The sequence below is a fragment of the Nerophis lumbriciformis genome, linkage group LG25 (assembly GCF_033978685.3).
Source record: "Nerophis lumbriciformis linkage group LG25, RoL_Nlum_v2.1, whole genome shotgun sequence".
In the NCBI taxonomy this organism is placed as follows: domain Eukaryota; kingdom Metazoa; phylum Chordata; class Actinopteri; order Syngnathiformes; family Syngnathidae; genus Nerophis; species Nerophis lumbriciformis.
This window is the reverse complement of record NC_084572.2, coordinates 38,310,867-38,328,520: the sequence shown is the minus strand read 5'-3', so window position 1 is coordinate 38,328,520 and position 17,654 is coordinate 38,310,867. Positions and strand designations below refer to the sequence as shown.

Genomic DNA, 17,654 nt, shown 5'->3' with positions numbered 1-17,654 from the left:
ATACAAAATATCAATACAAAGTGTCAAGACAGAATAAAGTCTCTGCTGCTGTCTATAGGTCCCTAATATATGTAGATATCTAAGGTATTCATACATTGTTTACGTAGCATGTATATATAACCTAATCATATTGTTTCTTCAATTTAAAAAAATAGCTGACTGTTTTTTTCCCCTTCTCTGGGATTATATTCCCAGTTTTGATCTCGGACGTCTGGTCACTTATAGCATATAAGAATATTTTATGACTGTTAAGCAAACTATGAATAATAAAACGTGTCCTTTATCATAGCTACACGTATGACAAAGAAATGCGTGAAAATCAGTGGTATTCAGTAGGGCTGTGAATCTTTGGGTGTCCCACGATTTGATTCAATATCGATTTTTTTATTTTTTTTTCAATTCAACACGAGTCTTGATTCAAAAACGATTTTTTTCCCCGATTCAAAAGGATTCTCTATTCATTCAATCCATAGGATTTCAGCAGGATCCACCCCAGTCTGCTGACATGCAAGCAGAGTAGTAGATTTTTGTAAAAAGCTGATATAATTGTAAAGGACAATGTTTTATCAACTGATTGCAATAATGTACATTTGTTTTTAACTATTAAATGAATCAAAAATATGACTTATTTTATCTTTGTGAAAATATTGGGACACAGTGTGTTGTCAAGCTTATGAGATGCGATGCAAGTGTAAGCCACTGTGACACTATGGTTATTTTTTTTAATTTCTTTATAAATGTCTAATGATAATGTCAATGAAGGATTTTTAATCACTGCTATGTTGAAATTGTAACTAATATTGATACTGTTGTTGATAATATTCATTTTTGTTTCACTACTTTTGGTTTGTTCTGTGTCGTGTTTGTGTCTCCTCTAGAGATGCGCGGTTTGCGGGCACAACCGCGGAGTCCGCGGATTATCCGCGGATCGGGCGGATGAAATTTAAAAAAATTAGATTTTATCCGCGGGTCGGGTCGGGCGGTTGAAATAAAAAAAAATTAGATTTTAAATAGATTCAGGCGGGTGGCAGTTAAACCAATTCGGAAATATATATACATAGTTAAATGTTGTTACCCACATACGAAAAACGAGCAGGCACCTGCTGCATATGCCACAACAGAAGAAAAAAAAAAGAAAAGAGATGGACACTTTTACGGAGCGGAGAAGGCCCCCGACGCCTCGCCGGGGTCCGGGACCGAGGCCCCTTCCCCCGAGAGGGCCCCACCGGGAGCCGTAGCTGAGGCGATCCGCGAGAAGGGCCCGACGCACGTCCAGGGTCACCACCGCGCCCACCGCACCGACACCCCGCCGCGGCCGGCGTCACGCGCAGCAGGTAAGCAGCTTACCTGCCCGCCACCCCCGTGGCCGGGGGCTCGTAACAAGGGTCACTCCGCGCGCTCCGCCCGCGCAGCTTACCTGCCCGCCACCCCTGTTGCCGGGGGCGCGTAACAGGGGTCACTCCGCGCGCAGTGCGCTCACGAAAGGGGTGGGGCTCACCCTGGTTGATATAGACAGCAGGACGGTGGCCATGGACGTCGGAACCCGCTAAGGAGTGTGTAACAACCCACCTGCCGAATCAACTAGCCCTGAAAATGGATGGCGCTGGAGCGTTGGGCCCATACCCGGCCGTCGCCGGCAGCGAGACGCGCTTGGAGGTGCGCTCAGCGCGGCTCCCATATGATTGCGCACTGGTGTGCGTCTGGGTCGTGACAGCGTGGCACGCGAATGTCTGTGCTGCATTGGATCAGTCTCCTTTCTTTAACAGGCAAAAGCTTTATAACCTCACTAATGCCTTGCATCGTCTATATTAGATATATAACAACGGGCGGGTGCGGGCGGGTGCGGTTCTGATCAAATGTTACATCGGGTGGATGGCGGATGGTTGACGACTTTCTGATGCGGTTGCGGATGAAATAATTGCCTATCCGCGCATCTCTAGTCTCCTCTCAATTGCTCTGTTTATTGCAGTTCTGAGTGTTGCTGGGTCGGGTTTGGTTTTGGAATTGGATTGCATTGTTATGGTATTGCTGTCTATTGTTTTGTTGGATTGATTAATTAAAAAAATATATAATAATAAAAAATAAAAAAAACATTTTTTTTTTTTTTTTAAATGAGAATCGATTCTGAATCGCAAAACGTGAGAATCGCAATTCGAATTCGAATCGATTTTTTCCCACACCCTTGTATTCCGTGAGGTAAGATGAATTAAATGCGCTGACAGTTCATTCCTCCTGCCAAATGAATTGCACTGAGTGGAGCGGATCACCACTCCAAGATGGCGGCCCCGCGTCTCGTCAGCGCCAGTCGGCAGTAGCACTCCATGCTGCGTACCCTTAGAACATGTCTACATGTTTACTTGAGGTGCGTTCAAGTGTCTCACCCGTGATGGGTCAATTCTACATTCGTTAAAAAAGCATTTAGTTCATATGAAACTAAAACATGTAAGCAGCTGATAAAGTCGTTTGCGGTTGTGTTCCTTTTACGACTATGCTTATCAGCTAAGGAGTGTAGTTTCGTGTGAAGAGCTGTCGAGTAAAGAGAACAAATCACCATGTTTTGTTTGTACCTTTGAAGTGGCACTCGGCCAGCACCATGTGTACAACTTCAGGGTCCAGGTGGGAGAACATCTCTCGCATGTTTTGGCTGATCTTCTGCCTGTCGTCGCCTTCTTTGCTGGCTGGGAAGTAGGACGCCATGGCGACCGGGTAACCCTGACCGAGGCTTTCCCCCACTGGCTGCCCTCCGGGGACTCTGGCCGGGCTTTGTCCGTTTTTCTTCCTGCGAGGCATGACGCCTTCCTTCGACGAGGTGAACTCGTCACTTGCTAGCGAGCAGCCACGGCTAACTCGCACCAGTCACCGCTTCTCTTCACATATTTAGGCTGCGGGGGATAAAACATTGCCCTCTCTCTCATTCCCAAAAAAATAAACCAATAATGGGTTATAATCTTATGCCTGCAGTAAGTGAAATGTACAATGTGACGACAACAAACCTTTAAATCAGCTAATGGTCGACACCGGAAGTCATAACACTGATTTCAAAGTAAAAGCTTTCGTAAAACTTGCAGTTGGCCACAATCATAGGCGCCGATCTACATTCCTGCCAGTGGGTGCTCGATACCAATATTTTGATACAGGTACCAAAAGTATTTCGGTACCTTTTCTAAATAAAGGGGACCACAAACATTTCATTATTGGCTTTGTTTTAACAAAAACAATCTTACAGTACATGAACCATATGTTTATTATTGCAATTTAGAATAAAATAGTGAACATACTAGAATGAATGGGAAAAAATGTCCTGGAATCCTGGGAAATCTGGGAATTTTTGGAATGTGTCAAGGGAAAGCCCGCGATTCCCGAATAGGCTGAAGAGTTTGAAGTTGGAACGGTTTGAATCGGGTGAAAAATGTGGAAGGTAGAGCGCGCCAAAATCTGGAGATGAAGAAGAAGTGGAAGAAGTTTAACAAATAGATGAATTTTGGTGTAGAAAACCATATGTGTGAACGCTCTCTGGAGCATAAAAATAAACAGTCTGTGACCAAAAAACTATTGATTTCATGCAAAAAAAAATTAACACATTTTAATTTACTTTCTTGAGAAATAGTATTACGGAATTCCTGGAATTTTGGGGAAACCGGGACGTTTTCGATTAAGAAGAATGTTTTGATGGTGGAATGGTTGAAGTGAGTTGAAAAATGTGGGAGGAGTAGTCGCCATAAAAAAGGGTGGATATAGGGCTTTGGAAAACCAGGAATTATGGAAAATCCTGGGATTATTTTGAATTTGGAATTACCAAGATGGTGGAATGTGTTGAAGGTGGAATGGTTTGAATCGGTTGAAAAATGTGGAAATGGCGGAACTTTGAAAACCGGCCAATTCATTTTGAATGGGAAGAAAACCTGGAATTCTGGGAAATCTGGTAATTTTTGGAATTTGTCAAGGGAAAGCCCGCGATTCCCGAATAGGCTGAAGAGTTCGAAGTTGGAACGGTTTGAATCGGGTGAAAAATGTGGAAGGTAGAGAGCGCCAAAATCTGGAGATGAAGAAGAAGTGGAAGAAGTTTAACAAATAGATGAATTTTGGTGTAGAAAACCATATGTGTGAATGCTCTCTGGAGCATAAAAATAAACAGTCTGTGACCAAAAAACTATTGATTTCATGCAAAAAAAAATTAACACATTTTAATTTACTTTCTTGAGAAATAGTACCGGTATTACGGAATTCCTGGAATTTTGGGAAAACCGGGACGTTTTCGATTAAGAAGAATGTTTTGATGGTGGAATAGTTGGAGTGAGTTGAAAAATGTGGGAGGAGTAGTCGCCAGAAAAAAGGGTGGATATAGGGCTTTGGAAAACCAGGAATTATGGAAAATCCTGGGATTATTTTGAATTTGGAATTACCAAGATGGTGGAATGTGTTGAAGGTGGAATGGTTTGAATCGGTTGAAAAATGTGGAAATGGCGGAACTTTGAAAACCGGCCAATTCATTTTGAATGGGAAGAAAACCTGGAATTCTGGGAAATCTGGTAATTTTTGGAATTTGTCAAGGGAAAGCCCGCGATTCCCGAATAGGCTGAAGAGTTTGAAGTTGGAACGGTTTGAATCGGGTGAAAAATGTGGAAGGTAGAGCGCGCCAAAATCTGGAGATGAAGAAGAAGTGGAAGAAGTTTAACAAATAGATGAATTTTGGTGTAGAAAACCATATGTGTGAATGCTCTCTGGAGCATAAAAATAAACAGTCTGTGACCAAAAAACTATTGATTTCATGCAAAAAAATTTAACACATTTTAATGTACTTTCTTGAGAAATAGTAATACGGAATTTCTGGAATTTTGGGAAAACCGGGACGTTTTCGATTAAGAAGAATGTTTTGATGGTGGAATGGTTGAAGTGAGTTGAAAAATGTGGGAGGAGTAGTCGCCAGAAAAAAGGGTAGATATAGGGCTTTGGAAAACCAGGAATTATGGAAAATCCTGGGATTATTTGGAATTTGGAATTACCAAAATGGTGGAATGGGTTGATGGTGGAATGGTTGAATCGGTTGAAAAATGTGGAAATGGCGGAACTTTGAAAACCGGCCAATTCATTTTGAATGGGAAGAAAACCTGGAATTCTGGGAAATCTGGTAATTTTTGGAATTTGTCAAGGGAAAGCCCGCGATTCCCGAATAGGCTGAAGAGTTCGAAGTTGGAACAGTTTGAATCGGGTGAAAAATGTGGAAGGTAGAGAGCGCCAAAATCTGGAGATGAAGAAGAAGTGGAAGAAGTTTAACAAATAGATGAATTTTGGTGTAGAAAACCATATGTGTGAATGCTCTCTGGAGCATAAAAATAAACAGTCTGTGACCAAAAAACTATTGATTTCATGCAAAAAAAAATTAACACATTTTAATTTACTTTCTTGAGAAATAGTATTACCGTATTCCTGGAATTTTGGGAAAACCGGGACGTTTTCGATTAAGAAGAATGTTTTGATGGTGGAATAGTTGAAGTGAGTTCAAAAATGTGAGAGGAGTAGTCGCCATAAAAAAGGGTGGATATAGGGCTTTGGAAAACCAGGAATTATGGAAAATCCTGGGATTATTTTGAATTTGGAATTACCAAGATGGTGGAATGTGTTGAAGGTGGAATGGTTTGAATCGGTTGAAAAATGTGGAAATGGCGGAACTTTGAAAACCGGCCAATTCATTTTGAATGGGAAGAAAACCTGGAATTCTGGGAAATCTGGTAATTTTTGGAATTTGTCAAGGGAAAGCCCGCGATTCCCGAATAGGCTGAAGAGTTTGAAGTTGGAACGGTTTGAATCGGGTGAAAAATGTGTAAGGTAGAGCGCGCCAAAATCTGGAGATGAAGAAGAAGTGGAAGAAGTTTAACAAATAGATGAATTTTGGTGTAGAAAACCATATGTGTGAATGCTCTCTGGAGCATAAAAATAAACAGTCTGTGACCAAAAAACTATTGATTTCATGCAAAAAAAAATTAACACATTTTAATTTACTTTCTTGAGAAATAGTATTACCGTATTCCTGGAATTTTGGGAAAACCGGGACGTTTTCGATTAAGAAGAATGTTTTGATGGTGGAATAGTTGAAGTGAGTTCAAAAATGTGAGAGGAGTAGTCGCCATAAAAAAGGGTGGATATAGGGCTTTGGAAAACCAGGAATTATGGAAAATCCTGGGATTATTTTGAATTTGGAATTACCAAGATGGTGGAATGTGTTGAAGGTGGAATGGTTTGAATCGGTTGAAAAATGTGGAAATGGCGGAACTTTGAAAACCGGCCAATTCATTTTGAATGGGAAGAAAACCTGGAATTCTGGGAAATCTGGTAATTTTTGGAATTTGTCAAGGGAAAGCCCGCGATTCCCGAAGAGGCTGAAGAGTTTGAAGTTGGAACGGTTTGAATCGGGTGAAAAATGTGGAAGGTAGAGCGCGCCAAAATCTGGAGATGAAGAAGAAGTGGAAGAAGTTTAACAAATAGATGAATTTTGGTGTAGAAAACCATATGTGTGAATGCTCTCTGGAGCATAAAAATAAACAGTCTGTGACCAAAAAACTATTGATTTCATGCAAAAAAAAATTAACACATTTTAATTTACTTTCTTGAGAAATAGTATTACGGAATTCCTGGAATTTTGGGAAAACCGGGACGTTTTCGATTAAGAAGAATGTTTTGATAGTGGAATGGTTGAAGTGAGTTGAAAAATGTGGGAGGAGTAGTCGCCAGAAAAAGGGTGGATATAGGGCTTTGGAAAACCAGGAATTATGGAAAATCCTGGGATTATTTTGAATTTGGAATTACCAAAATGGTGGAATGTGTTGAAGGTGGAATGGTTTGAATCGGTTGAAAAATGTGGAAATGGCGGAACTTTGAAAACCGGCCAATTCATTTTGAATGGGAAGAAAACCTGGAATTCTGGGATATCTGGGAATTTTTGGAATTTGTCAAGGGAAAGCCCGCGATTCCCGAATAGGCTGAAGAATTTGAAGTTGGAACGGTTTGAATCGGGTGAAAAATGTGGAAGGTAGAGCGCGCCAAAATCTGGAGATGAAGAAGAAGTGGAAGAAGTTTAACAAATAGATGAATTTTGGTGTAGAAAACCATATGTGTGAATGCTCTCTGGAGCATAAAAATAAACAGTCTGTGACCAAAAAACTATTGATTTCATGCAAAAAAAAATTAACACATTTTAATTTACTTTCTTGAGAAATAGTATTACGGAATTCCTGGAATTTTGGGAAAACCGGGACGTTTTCGATTAAGAAGAATGTTTTGATGGTGGAATGGTTGAAGTGAGTTGAAAAATGTGGGAGGAGTAGTCGCCAGAAAAAAGGGTGGATATAGGGCTTTGGAAAACCAGGAATTATGGAAAATCCTGGGATTATTTTGAATTTGGAATTACCAAAATGGTGGAATGTTTTGAAGGTGGAATGGTTTGAATCGGTTGAAAAATGTGGAAATGGCGGAACTTTGAAAACCGGCCAATTCATTTTGAATGGGAAGAAAACCTGGAATTCTGGGAAATCTGGTAATTTTTGGAATTTGTCAAGGGAAAGCCCGCGATTCCCGAAGAGGCTGAAGAGTTTGAAGTTGGAACGGTTTGAATCGGGTGAAAAATGTGGAAGGTAGAGCGCGCCAAAATCTGGAGATGAAGAAGAAGTGGAAGAAGTTTAACAAATAGATGAATTTTGGTGTAGAAAACCATATGTGTGAACGCTCTCTGGAGCATAAAAATAAACAGTCTGTGACCAAAAAACTATTGATTTCATGCAAAAAAAAATTAACACATTTTAATTTACTTTCTTGAGAAATAGTATTACGGAATTCCTGGAATTTTGGGAAAACCGGGACGTTTTCGATTAAGAAGAATGTTTTGATGGTGGAATAGTTGGAGTGAGTTGAAAAATGTGGGAGGAGTAGTCGCCAGAAAAAAGGGTGGATATAGGGCTTTGGAAAACCAGGAATTATGGAAAATCCTGGGATTATTTTGAATTTGGAATTACCAAGATGGTGGAATGTGTTGAAGGTGGAATGGTTTGAATCGGTTGAAAAATGTGGAAATGGCGGAACTTTGAAAACCGGCCAATTCATTTTGAATGGGAAGAAAACCTGGAATTCTGGGAAATCTGGTAATTTTTGGAATTTGTCAAGGGAAAGCCCGCGATTCCCGAATAGGCTGAAGAGTTTGAAGTTGGAACGGTTTGAATCGGGTGAAAAATGTGGAAGGTAGAGCGCGCCAAAATCTGGAGATGAAGAAGAAGTGGAAGAAGTTTAACAAATAGATGAATTTTGGTGTAGAAAACCATATGTGTGAATGCTCTCTGGAGCATAAAAATAAACAGTCTGTGACCAAAAAACTATTGATTTCATGCAAAAAAAAATTAACACATTTTAATTTACTTTCTTGAGAAATAGTATTACGGAATTCCTGGAATTTTGGGAAAACCGGGACGTTTTCGATTAAGAAGAATGTTTTGATGGTGGAATAGTTTAAGTGAGTTGAAAAATGTGGGAGGAGTAGTCGCCAGAAAAAAGGGTGGATATAGGGCTTTGGAAAACCAGGAATTATGGAAAATCCTGGGATTATTTGGAATTTGGAATTACCAAAATGGTGGAATGGGTTGATGGTGGAATGGTTGAATCGGTTGAAAAATGTGGAAATGGCGGAACTTTGAAAACCGGCCAATTCATTTTAAATGGGAAGAAAACCTGGAATTCTGGGAAATCTGGTAATTTTTGGAATTTGTCAAGGGAAAGCCCGCGATTCCCGAATAGGCTGAAGAGTTTGAAGTTGGAACGGTTTGAATCGGGTGAAAAATGTGTAAGGTAGAGCGCGCCAAAATCTGGAGATGAAGAAGAAGTGGAAGAAGTTTAACAAATAGATGAATTTTGGTGTAGAAAACCATATGTGTGAATGCTCTCTGGAGCATAAAAATAAACAGTCTGTGACCAAAAAACTATTGATTTCATGCAAAAAAAAACTAACACATTTTAATTTACTTTCTTGAGAAATAGTATTACCGTATTCCTGGAATTTTGGGAAAACCGGGACGTTTTCGATTAAGAAGAATGTTTTGATGGTGGAATAGTTGAAGTGAGTTCAAAAATGTGAGAGGAGTAGTCGCCATAAAAAAGGGTGGATATAGGGCTTTGGAAAACCAGGAATTATGGAAAATCCTGGGATTATTTTGAATTTGGAATTACCAAGATGGTGGAATGTGTTGAAGGTGGAATGGTTTGAATCGGTTGAAAAATGTGGAAATGGCGGAACTTTGAAAACCGGCCAATTCATTTTGAATGGGAAGAAAACCTGGAATTCTGGGAAATCTGGTAATTTTTGGAATTTGTCAAGGGAAAGCCCGCGATTCCCGAATAGGCTGAAGAGTTCGAAGTTGGAACAGTTTGAATCGGGTGAAAAATGTGGAAGGTAGAGAGCGCCAAAATCTGGAGATGAAGAAGAAGTGGAAGAAGTTTAACAAATAGATGAATTTTGGTGTAGAAAACCATATGTGTGAATGCTCTCTGGAGCATAAAAATAAACAGTCTGTGACCAAAAAACTATTGATTTCATGCAAAAAAAAATTAACACATTTTAATTTACTTTCTTGAGAAATAGTATTACGGAATTCCTGGAATTTTGGGAAAACCGGGACGTTTTCGATTAAGAAGAATGTTTTGATGGTGGAATAGTTGGAGTGAGTTGAAAAATGTGGGAGGAGTAGTCGCCAGAAAAAAGGGTGGATATAGGGCTTTGGAAAACCAGGAATTATGGAAAATCCTGGGATTATTTTGAATTTGGAATTACCAAGATGGTGGAATGTGTTGAAGGTGGAATGGTTTGAATCGGTTGAAAAATGTGGAAATGGCGGAACTTTGAAAACCGGCCAATTCATTTTGAATGGGAAGAAAACCTGGAATTCTGGGAAATCTGGTAATTTTTGGAATTTGTCAAGGGAAAGCCCGCGATTCCCGAATAGGCTGAAGAGTTTGAAGTTGGAACGGTTTGAATCGGGTGAAAAATGTGGAAGGTAGAGCGCGCCAAAATCTGGAGATGAAGAAGAAGTGGAAGAAGTTTAACAAATAGATGAATTTTGGTGTAGAAAACCATATGTGTGAATGCTCTCTGGAGCATAAAAATAAACAGTCTGTGACCAAAAAACTATTGATTTCATGCAAAAAAAAATTAACACATTTTAATTTACTTTCTTGAGAAATAGTATTACGGAATTCCTGGAATTTTGGGAAAACCGGGACGTTTTCGATTAAGAAGAATGTTTTGATGGTGGAATAGTTGAAGTGAGTTGAAAAATGTGGGAGGAGTAGTCGCCAGAAAAAAGGGTGGATATAGGGCTTTGGAAAACCAGGAATTATGGAAAATCCTGGGATTAATTTGAATTTGGAATTTCTAAGATGGTGGAATGTGTTGAAGGTGGAATGGTTTGAATCGGTTGAAAAATGTGGAAATGGCGGAACTTTGAAAAACGGCCAATTCATTTTGAATGGGAAGAAAACCTGGAATTCTGGGAAATCTGGTAATTTTTGGAATTTGTCAAGGGAAAGCCCGCGATTCCCGAAGAGGCTGAAGAGTTTGAAGTTGGAACGGTTTGAATCGGGTGAAAAATGTGGAAGGTAGAGCGCGCCAAAATCTGGAGATGAAGAAGAAGTGGAAGAAGTTTAACAAATAGATGAATTTTGGTGTAGAAAACCATATGTGTGAATGCTCTCTGGAGCATAAAAATAAACAGTCTGTGACCAAAAAACTATTGATTTCATGCAAAAAAAAATTAACACATTTTAATTTACTTTCTTGAGAAATAGTATTACGGAATTCCTGGAATTTTGGGAAAACCGGGACGTTTTCGATTAAGAAGAATGTTTTGATGGTGGAATGGTTGAAGTGAGTTGAAAAATGTGGGAGGAGTAGTCGCCAGAAAAAGGGTGGATATAGGGCTTTGGAAAACCAGGAATTATGGAAAATCCTGGGATTATTTTGAATTTGGAATTACCAAAATGGTGGAATGTGTTGAAGGTGGAATGGTTTGAATCGGTTGAAAAATGTGGAAATGGCGGAACTTTGAAAACCGGCCAATTCATTTTGAATGGGAAGAAAACCTGGAATTCTGGGAAATCTGGTAATTTTTGGAATTTGTCAAGGGAAAGCCCGCGATTCCCGAATAGGCTGAAGAGTTTGAAGTTGGAACGGTTTGAATCGGGTGAAAAATGTGGAAGGTAGAGAGCGCCAAAATCTGGAGATGAAGAAGAAGTGGAAGAAGTTTAACAAATAGATGAATTTTGGTGTAGAAAACCATATGTGTGAATGCTCTCTGGAGCATAAAAATAAACAGTCTGTGACCAAAAAACTATTGATTTCATGCAAAAAAAAATTAACACATTTTAATTTACTTTCTTGAGAAATAGTATTACCGTATTCCTGGAATTTTGGGAAAACCGGGACGTTTTCGATTAAGAAGAATGTTTTGATGGTGGAATAGTTGAAGTGAGTTCAAAAATGTGAGAGGAGTAGTCGCCATAAAAAAGGGTGGATATAGGGCTTTGGAAAACCAGGAATTATGGAAAATCCTGGGATTATTTTGAATTTGGAATTACCAAGATGGTGGAATGTGTTGAAGGTGGAATGGTTTGAATCGGTTGAAAAATGTGGAAATGGCGGAACTTTGAAAACCGGCCAATTCATTTTGAATGGGAAGAAAACCTGGAATTCTGGGATATCTGGGAATTTTTGGAATTTGTCAAGGGAAAGCCCGCGATTCCCGAATAGGCTGAAGAGTTTGAAGTTGGAACGGTTTGAATCGGGTGAAAAATGTGGAAGGTAGAGCGCGCCAAAATCTGGAGATGAAGAAGAAGTGGAAGAAGTTTAACAAATAGATGAATTTTGGTGTAGAAAACCATATGTGTGAACGCTCTCTGGAGCATAAAAATAAACAGTCTGTGACCAAAAAACTATTGATTTCATGCAAAAAAAAATTAACACATTTTAATTTACTTTCTTGAGAAATAGTATTACGGAATTCCTGGAATTTTGGGAAAACCGGGACGTTTTCGATTAAGAAGAATGTTTTGATGGTGGAATAGTTGAAGTGAGTTGAAAAATGTGGGAGGAGTAGTCGCCAGAAAAAAGGGTGGATATAGGGCTTTGGAAAACCAGGAATTATGGAAAATCCTGGGATTATTTTGAATTTGGAATTACCAAGATGGTGGAATGTGTTGAAGGTGGAATGGTTTGAATCGGTTGAAAAATGTGGAAATGGCGGAACTTTGAAAACCGGCCAATTCATTTTGAATGGGAAGAAAACCTGGAATTCTGGGAAATCTGGTAATTTTTGGAATTTGTCAAGGGAAAGCCCGCGATTCCCGAATAGGCTGAAGAGTTTGAAGTTGGAACGGTTTGAATCGGGTGAAAAATGTGGAAGGTAGCGGGTGCCAAAATCTAGAGATGAAAAAGAAGTGGAAGAAGTTTAACAAATAGATGAATTTTGGTGTAGAAAACCATATGTGTGAATGCTCTCTGGAGCATAAAAATAAACAGTCTGTGACCAAAAAACTATTGATTTCATGCAAAAAAAAAATTAACACATTTTAATTTACTTTCTTGAGAAATAGTATTACGGAATTCCTGGAATTTTGGGAAAACCGGGACGTTTTCGATTAAGAAGAATGTTTTGATTGTGGAATAGTTGAAGTGAGTTGAAAAATGTGGGAGGAGTAGTCGCCATAAAAAAGGGTGGATATAGGGCTTTGGAAAACCAGGAATTATGGAAAATCCTGGGATTAATTTGAACATGGAATTTCCAAGCTGGTGGAATGTGTTGAAGGTGGAATGGTTTGAATCGGTTGAAAAATGTGGAAATGGCGGAACTTTGAAAAACGGCCAATTCATTTTGAATTGGAAAAATATTCCGGAAAACCTGGAATTCTGGGAATTTTTTTAATTCGTCAAGGGTAATCCCGCGATTCCCGCATAGGCTGAACAGTTTGAAGTTGGAAAGGTTTGAATCCGGTGAAAAATGTGTAAGGTAGAGCGCGCCAAAATCTGGAGAAGAAGAAGAAGTTGAATAAATAGTTGAATTTTGGTGTAGAAAACCATATGTGTGAATTTTTTGAAGTGGGTTGAAAAATGTGGGAGGAGTCGTCGCTAGAAAAAAGGGTGGAAATAGGGCTTTGGAAAACCAGGAATTCTGGAAAATCCTGGAATTTTTTCGAACTTGGTAAAAGAGTAGTTTGAATTTCCAGGATGGTGGAATGTGTTGAACGTGGAATGGTATGAATCGGTTGAAAAATGTGGAAATGACGGAAGTTTGAAAAAACGGCCAATTCATTTTGAACGGGAAAAAAACCTGGAATTCTGGGAAATCTGGGAATTTTTGGAATGTTTGAATCGGGTGAAAAATGTAAAAGGTAGAGCGCGCCAAAATCTGGAGAAGAAGAAGAAGTTTAATAAATAGACACATTTTGGTGTAGAAAATCAGCATTCACACATCAAGCTGCGGACCAAAAATGTCCCCCGGGCCGCACTTTGAATACCCCTGCTCTATTCAGCTCAGTATAATAAATACTATTTAATGGCATAAAAATAAACGCAATATGTGACCAAAAAACTATTGATTTCACGCAAAAATAACACATTTTTAATTTACTTTCTCGATTTTTTTCCTGATACTTTTCTATATCCCAGAAGGCTACTTCTTGTTCCCGCCAGGTATTTTCCCGTGTAGTACCCCTTCAAGACAAAGGGGGGCGCTCTACGCTTAGCCGTCACACGGATAGCAGTGACTGAACGGAGCGAGCTTTGTGCCGAAAACTAAACCTAACCTGTGTCAGACTAATGAATTAAATCGGCCATCCTGAGAGGTAAATACTGCCAATGGGGCTTTAATTGGCACTGTTTGAGAAGCATTCGCACGGGGGAGCAAGTTATCGGGCAGAAGAAAGCTGAGGTGGGAATTGTGGAACTTTGAAAAATGTTCTATTGGTTTAAATAGGAATTTCCCAAAAAATTGGGAATTTCGGTAAAAGCGGAATTAAAAAAAAAAAAAAACTAAACAAACTTGAATAGTCTGAATGAGTTGAAATGGTTGGTGTTGACATTCTTCAAATCGTTCAAGAAATGTTGAAGTAGGAACATGTTGAATTGAGAAATAGTTTTACGGAATTCCTGGAATTTTGGGAAAACCGGGAATTTTTCCAGTTCAAAAAACAACTTTGTTTTTTGTCCTGATTAAGAAGAATGTTTTGACGGTGGAACAGTTGAAGTGGGTTGAAAAATGTGGAAGGAATAGTCGCCAGAAAAAAGGGTGGAAATAGGGCTTTGGAAAACCAGAAATTCTGGAAAATCCTGGAATTTTTTTGAACTTGGAAAAAATATAGTTTGAATTTCCAGGATGGTGGAATGTGGAATGGTTTGAATCGGTTGAAAAATGTGGGAATTGCGGAACTTTGAAGAATGTCCCATTGGTTTAAATGGGAATTTCCCCAAAATTTGGGAATTTCGGTCAAATCTGGATTTTTTTGGAAAATGGTTAAAAAAACAAAACTTGAATATTCTGAATTAGCTGAAATGGTTAGTGTTGACATTCTTCAAATCGTTCAAGACATGTTGAAGTAGTCACATGTTGAATTAGGAAATGGTATTACGGAATTTGGGGAAAACAGGTACATTTTTCCAGTTCAAAAAACAACTTTGTTTTTTGTCCTGATTAAGAAGAATGTTTTGACGGTGAAATAGTTGAAGTGTGTTGAAAAATGTTGGAGGAATAGTCGCCAGAAAAAAAGGGTGGAAATAGGACTTTGGAACACCAGGAATTCTGGAAAATCCTGCAATTTTTTTGAACTTGAAAAAAGGGTAGTTTGAATTTCCAGGATGGTGGAATGTGTGGAATGGTTTGAATTGGGTGAAAGGGTGGGAATTGTGGAACTTTGAAGAATGTCCCATTGTTTTAAATAGGAATTTCCCCAAAATTTGGGAATTTTGGTAAAATCGGGAATTTTTTGAAAAATGATTAAAAAAAAACAAAAACTTGAATATTCTGAATTAGCTGAAATGGTTAGTGTTGAAATTCTTCAAATCGTTCAAGAAATGTTGAAGTAGGAACATGTGGAATTGAGAAATAGTTTTACGGAATTCCTGGAATTTTGGGAAAACCGGGAATTTTTCCAGTTCAAAAAACAACTTTGTTTTTTGTCCTCATTAAGAAGAATGTTTTGACGGTGGAACGGTTGAAGTGGGTTGAAAAATGTGGAAGGAATAGTCGCCAGAAAAAAGGGTGGAAATAGGGCTTTGGAAAACCAGGAATTCTGGATTTTTTTTTAACTTGGTAAAAGGGTAGTTTGAATGTCCAGGATGGTGGAATGTGTTGAAGGTGGAATGGTATGAATAGGTTGAAAAATGAGGAAATGGCGGAACTTTGAAAAACGGCCAATTCATTTTGAATGGGAAAAATGTCTCGGGAAATCTGGGAATTTTTGGAATTTGCCAGGAAATTTCGGTAAAAGCGGAACATTTTTGGAAAATAGTAAAAACTTCAATAGTCTGAATGAGTTGAAATGGTTGGTGTTTAAATTTTTCAAATCAATCTTGAAATTTTTAAGTAGTAACTTGTCGAATTGAGAAATAGTAGTACGGAATTCCTGGAATTTTGTGAAAACCGGGAATTTTTCCAGTTCAAAAATCTTTTTTGGGGGGAATTTGTCAAGGAAAGCCCGCGTTCCCCGAAGAGGCTGCAGAGTTTGAAGTTAGGAACGGTTTGAATTGGGTGAAAAATGTGGAATGTATAGCGCGCCAAAATCTAGAGAAGAAGAAGAAGTTGAAGATGAATTTTGGTGTAGAAAACCAACAACAAGCTGCGGACCAAAAATGTCCCCGGGCCGCACTTTGGATACCCCTGCTCTATTCAGCTCAGTATAGTAAATACTATTTAACGGCATAAAAATAAACGCAGTCTGTAACCAAAAAACTATTGATATGACGCCAAAAAAAAACTCATTTTAATTTACTTTCTTGATTTTTTCTTGATATTTTTCTATATCCCAGAAGGCTACTTCTTGTTCCCGCCAGGTATTTTCCCGTGTAGTACCCCTTCAAGACAAAGGGGGGCGCTCTACGCTTAGCCGTCACACGGATAGCAGTGACTGAACGGAGCGAGCTTTGTGCCGAAAACTAAACCTAACCTGTGTCAGACTAATGAATTAAATCGGCCATCCTGAGAGGTAAATACTGCCAATGGGGCTTTAATTGGCTCTGTTTGAGAAGCATTCGCACGGGGGAGCAAGTTATCGGGCAGAAGAAAGCTGAGGTGGGAATTGTGGAACTTTGAAAAATTTTCTATTGGTTTAAATAGGAATTTCCCCAAAAATTGGGAATTTCGGTAAAAGCGGAATTAAAAAAAAAAAAAAAAAACTAAACAAACTTGAATAGTCTGAATGAGTTGAAATGGTTGGTGTTGACATTTTTCAAATCAGTCTTGAAATGTTGAAGTAGGAACATGTTGAATTGAGAAATAGTATTACAGAATTCCTGGAATTTTGGGAAAACCAGGAATTTTTCCAGTTCAAAAAACAACTTTGTTTTTTGTCCTGATTAAGAAGAATGTTTTGACGGTGGAACAGTTGAAGTGGGTTGAAAAATGTGAGAGGAGTAGTCGCCAGAAAAAAGGGTGGAAATAGGGCTTTGGAAAACCAGGAATTCTGGAAAATCCTGGAATTTTTTTGAACTTGGAAAAAATATAGTTTGAATTTCCAGGATGGTGGAATGTGGAATGGTTTGAATCGGTTGAAAAATGTGGGAATTGCGGAACTTTGAAGAATGTCCCATTGGTTTAAATGGGAATTTCCCCAAAATTTGGGAATTTCGGTCAAATCTGGATTTTTTTGGAAAATGGTTAAAAAAAAAAAACTTGAATATTCTGAATTAGCTGAAATGGTTAGTGTTGACATTCTTCAAATCGTTCAAGACATGTTGAAGTAGTCACATGTTGAATTAGGAAATGGTATTACGGAATTTGGGGAAAACAGGTACATTTTTCCAGTTCAAAAAACAACTTTGTTTTTTGTCCTGATTAAGAAGAATGTTTTGACGGTGAAATAGTTGAAGTGTGTTGAAAAATGTTGGAGGAATAGTCGCCAGAAAAAAAGGGTGGAAATAGGACTTTGGAACACCAGGAATTCTGGAAAATCCTGCAATTTTTTTGAACTTGAAAAAAGGGTAGTTTGAATTTCCAGGATGGTGGAATGTGTGGAATGGTTTGAATTGGGTGAAAGGGTGGGAATTGTGGAACTTTGAAGAATGTCCCATTGTTTTAAATAGGAATTTCCCCAAAATTTGGGAATTTTGGTAAAATCGGGTATTTTTTGAAAAATGATAAAAAAAAACAAAAAAACTTGAATATTCTGAATTAGCTGAAATGGTTAGTGTTGACATTCTTCAAATCGTTCAAGAAATGTTGAAGTAGGAACATGTGGAATTGAGAAATAGTTTTACGGAATTCCTGGAATTTTGGGAAAACCGGGAATTTTTCCAGTTCAAAAAACAACTTTGTTTTTTGTCCTCATTAAGAAGAATGTTTTGACGGTGGAACGGTTGAAGTGGGTTGAAAAATGTGGAAGGAATAGTCGCCAGAAAAAAGGGTGGAAATAGG

At 38.7% G+C, this 17,654-nt stretch overlaps 1 protein-coding gene across 3 annotated transcripts in view; it reads left to right on the top strand.

Moving 5' to 3' along the window:
- The first annotated feature begins 2,265 nt into the window (after positions 1 to 2,265).
- The window catches only part of pds5a (PDS5 cohesin associated factor A), a 113,358-nt gene continuing 97,969 nt past the window's right edge, over positions 2,266 to 17,654 (top strand). The window contains exon 1 of one of the 3 annotated variants that reach the window (XM_061984381.2): positions 2,266 to 2,362. In XM_061984381.2, the coding sequence (XP_061840365.1) occupies positions 2,342 to 2,362 (21 nt within the window). In that variant the 5' untranslated portion in view covers positions 2,266 to 2,341. Of the gene's footprint in view, positions 2,363 to 2,591; positions 2,810 to 17,654 lie in introns of those variants that run through there. The other 2 variants (XM_061984383.1, XM_061984380.2) reach the window with 2 other exon arrangements.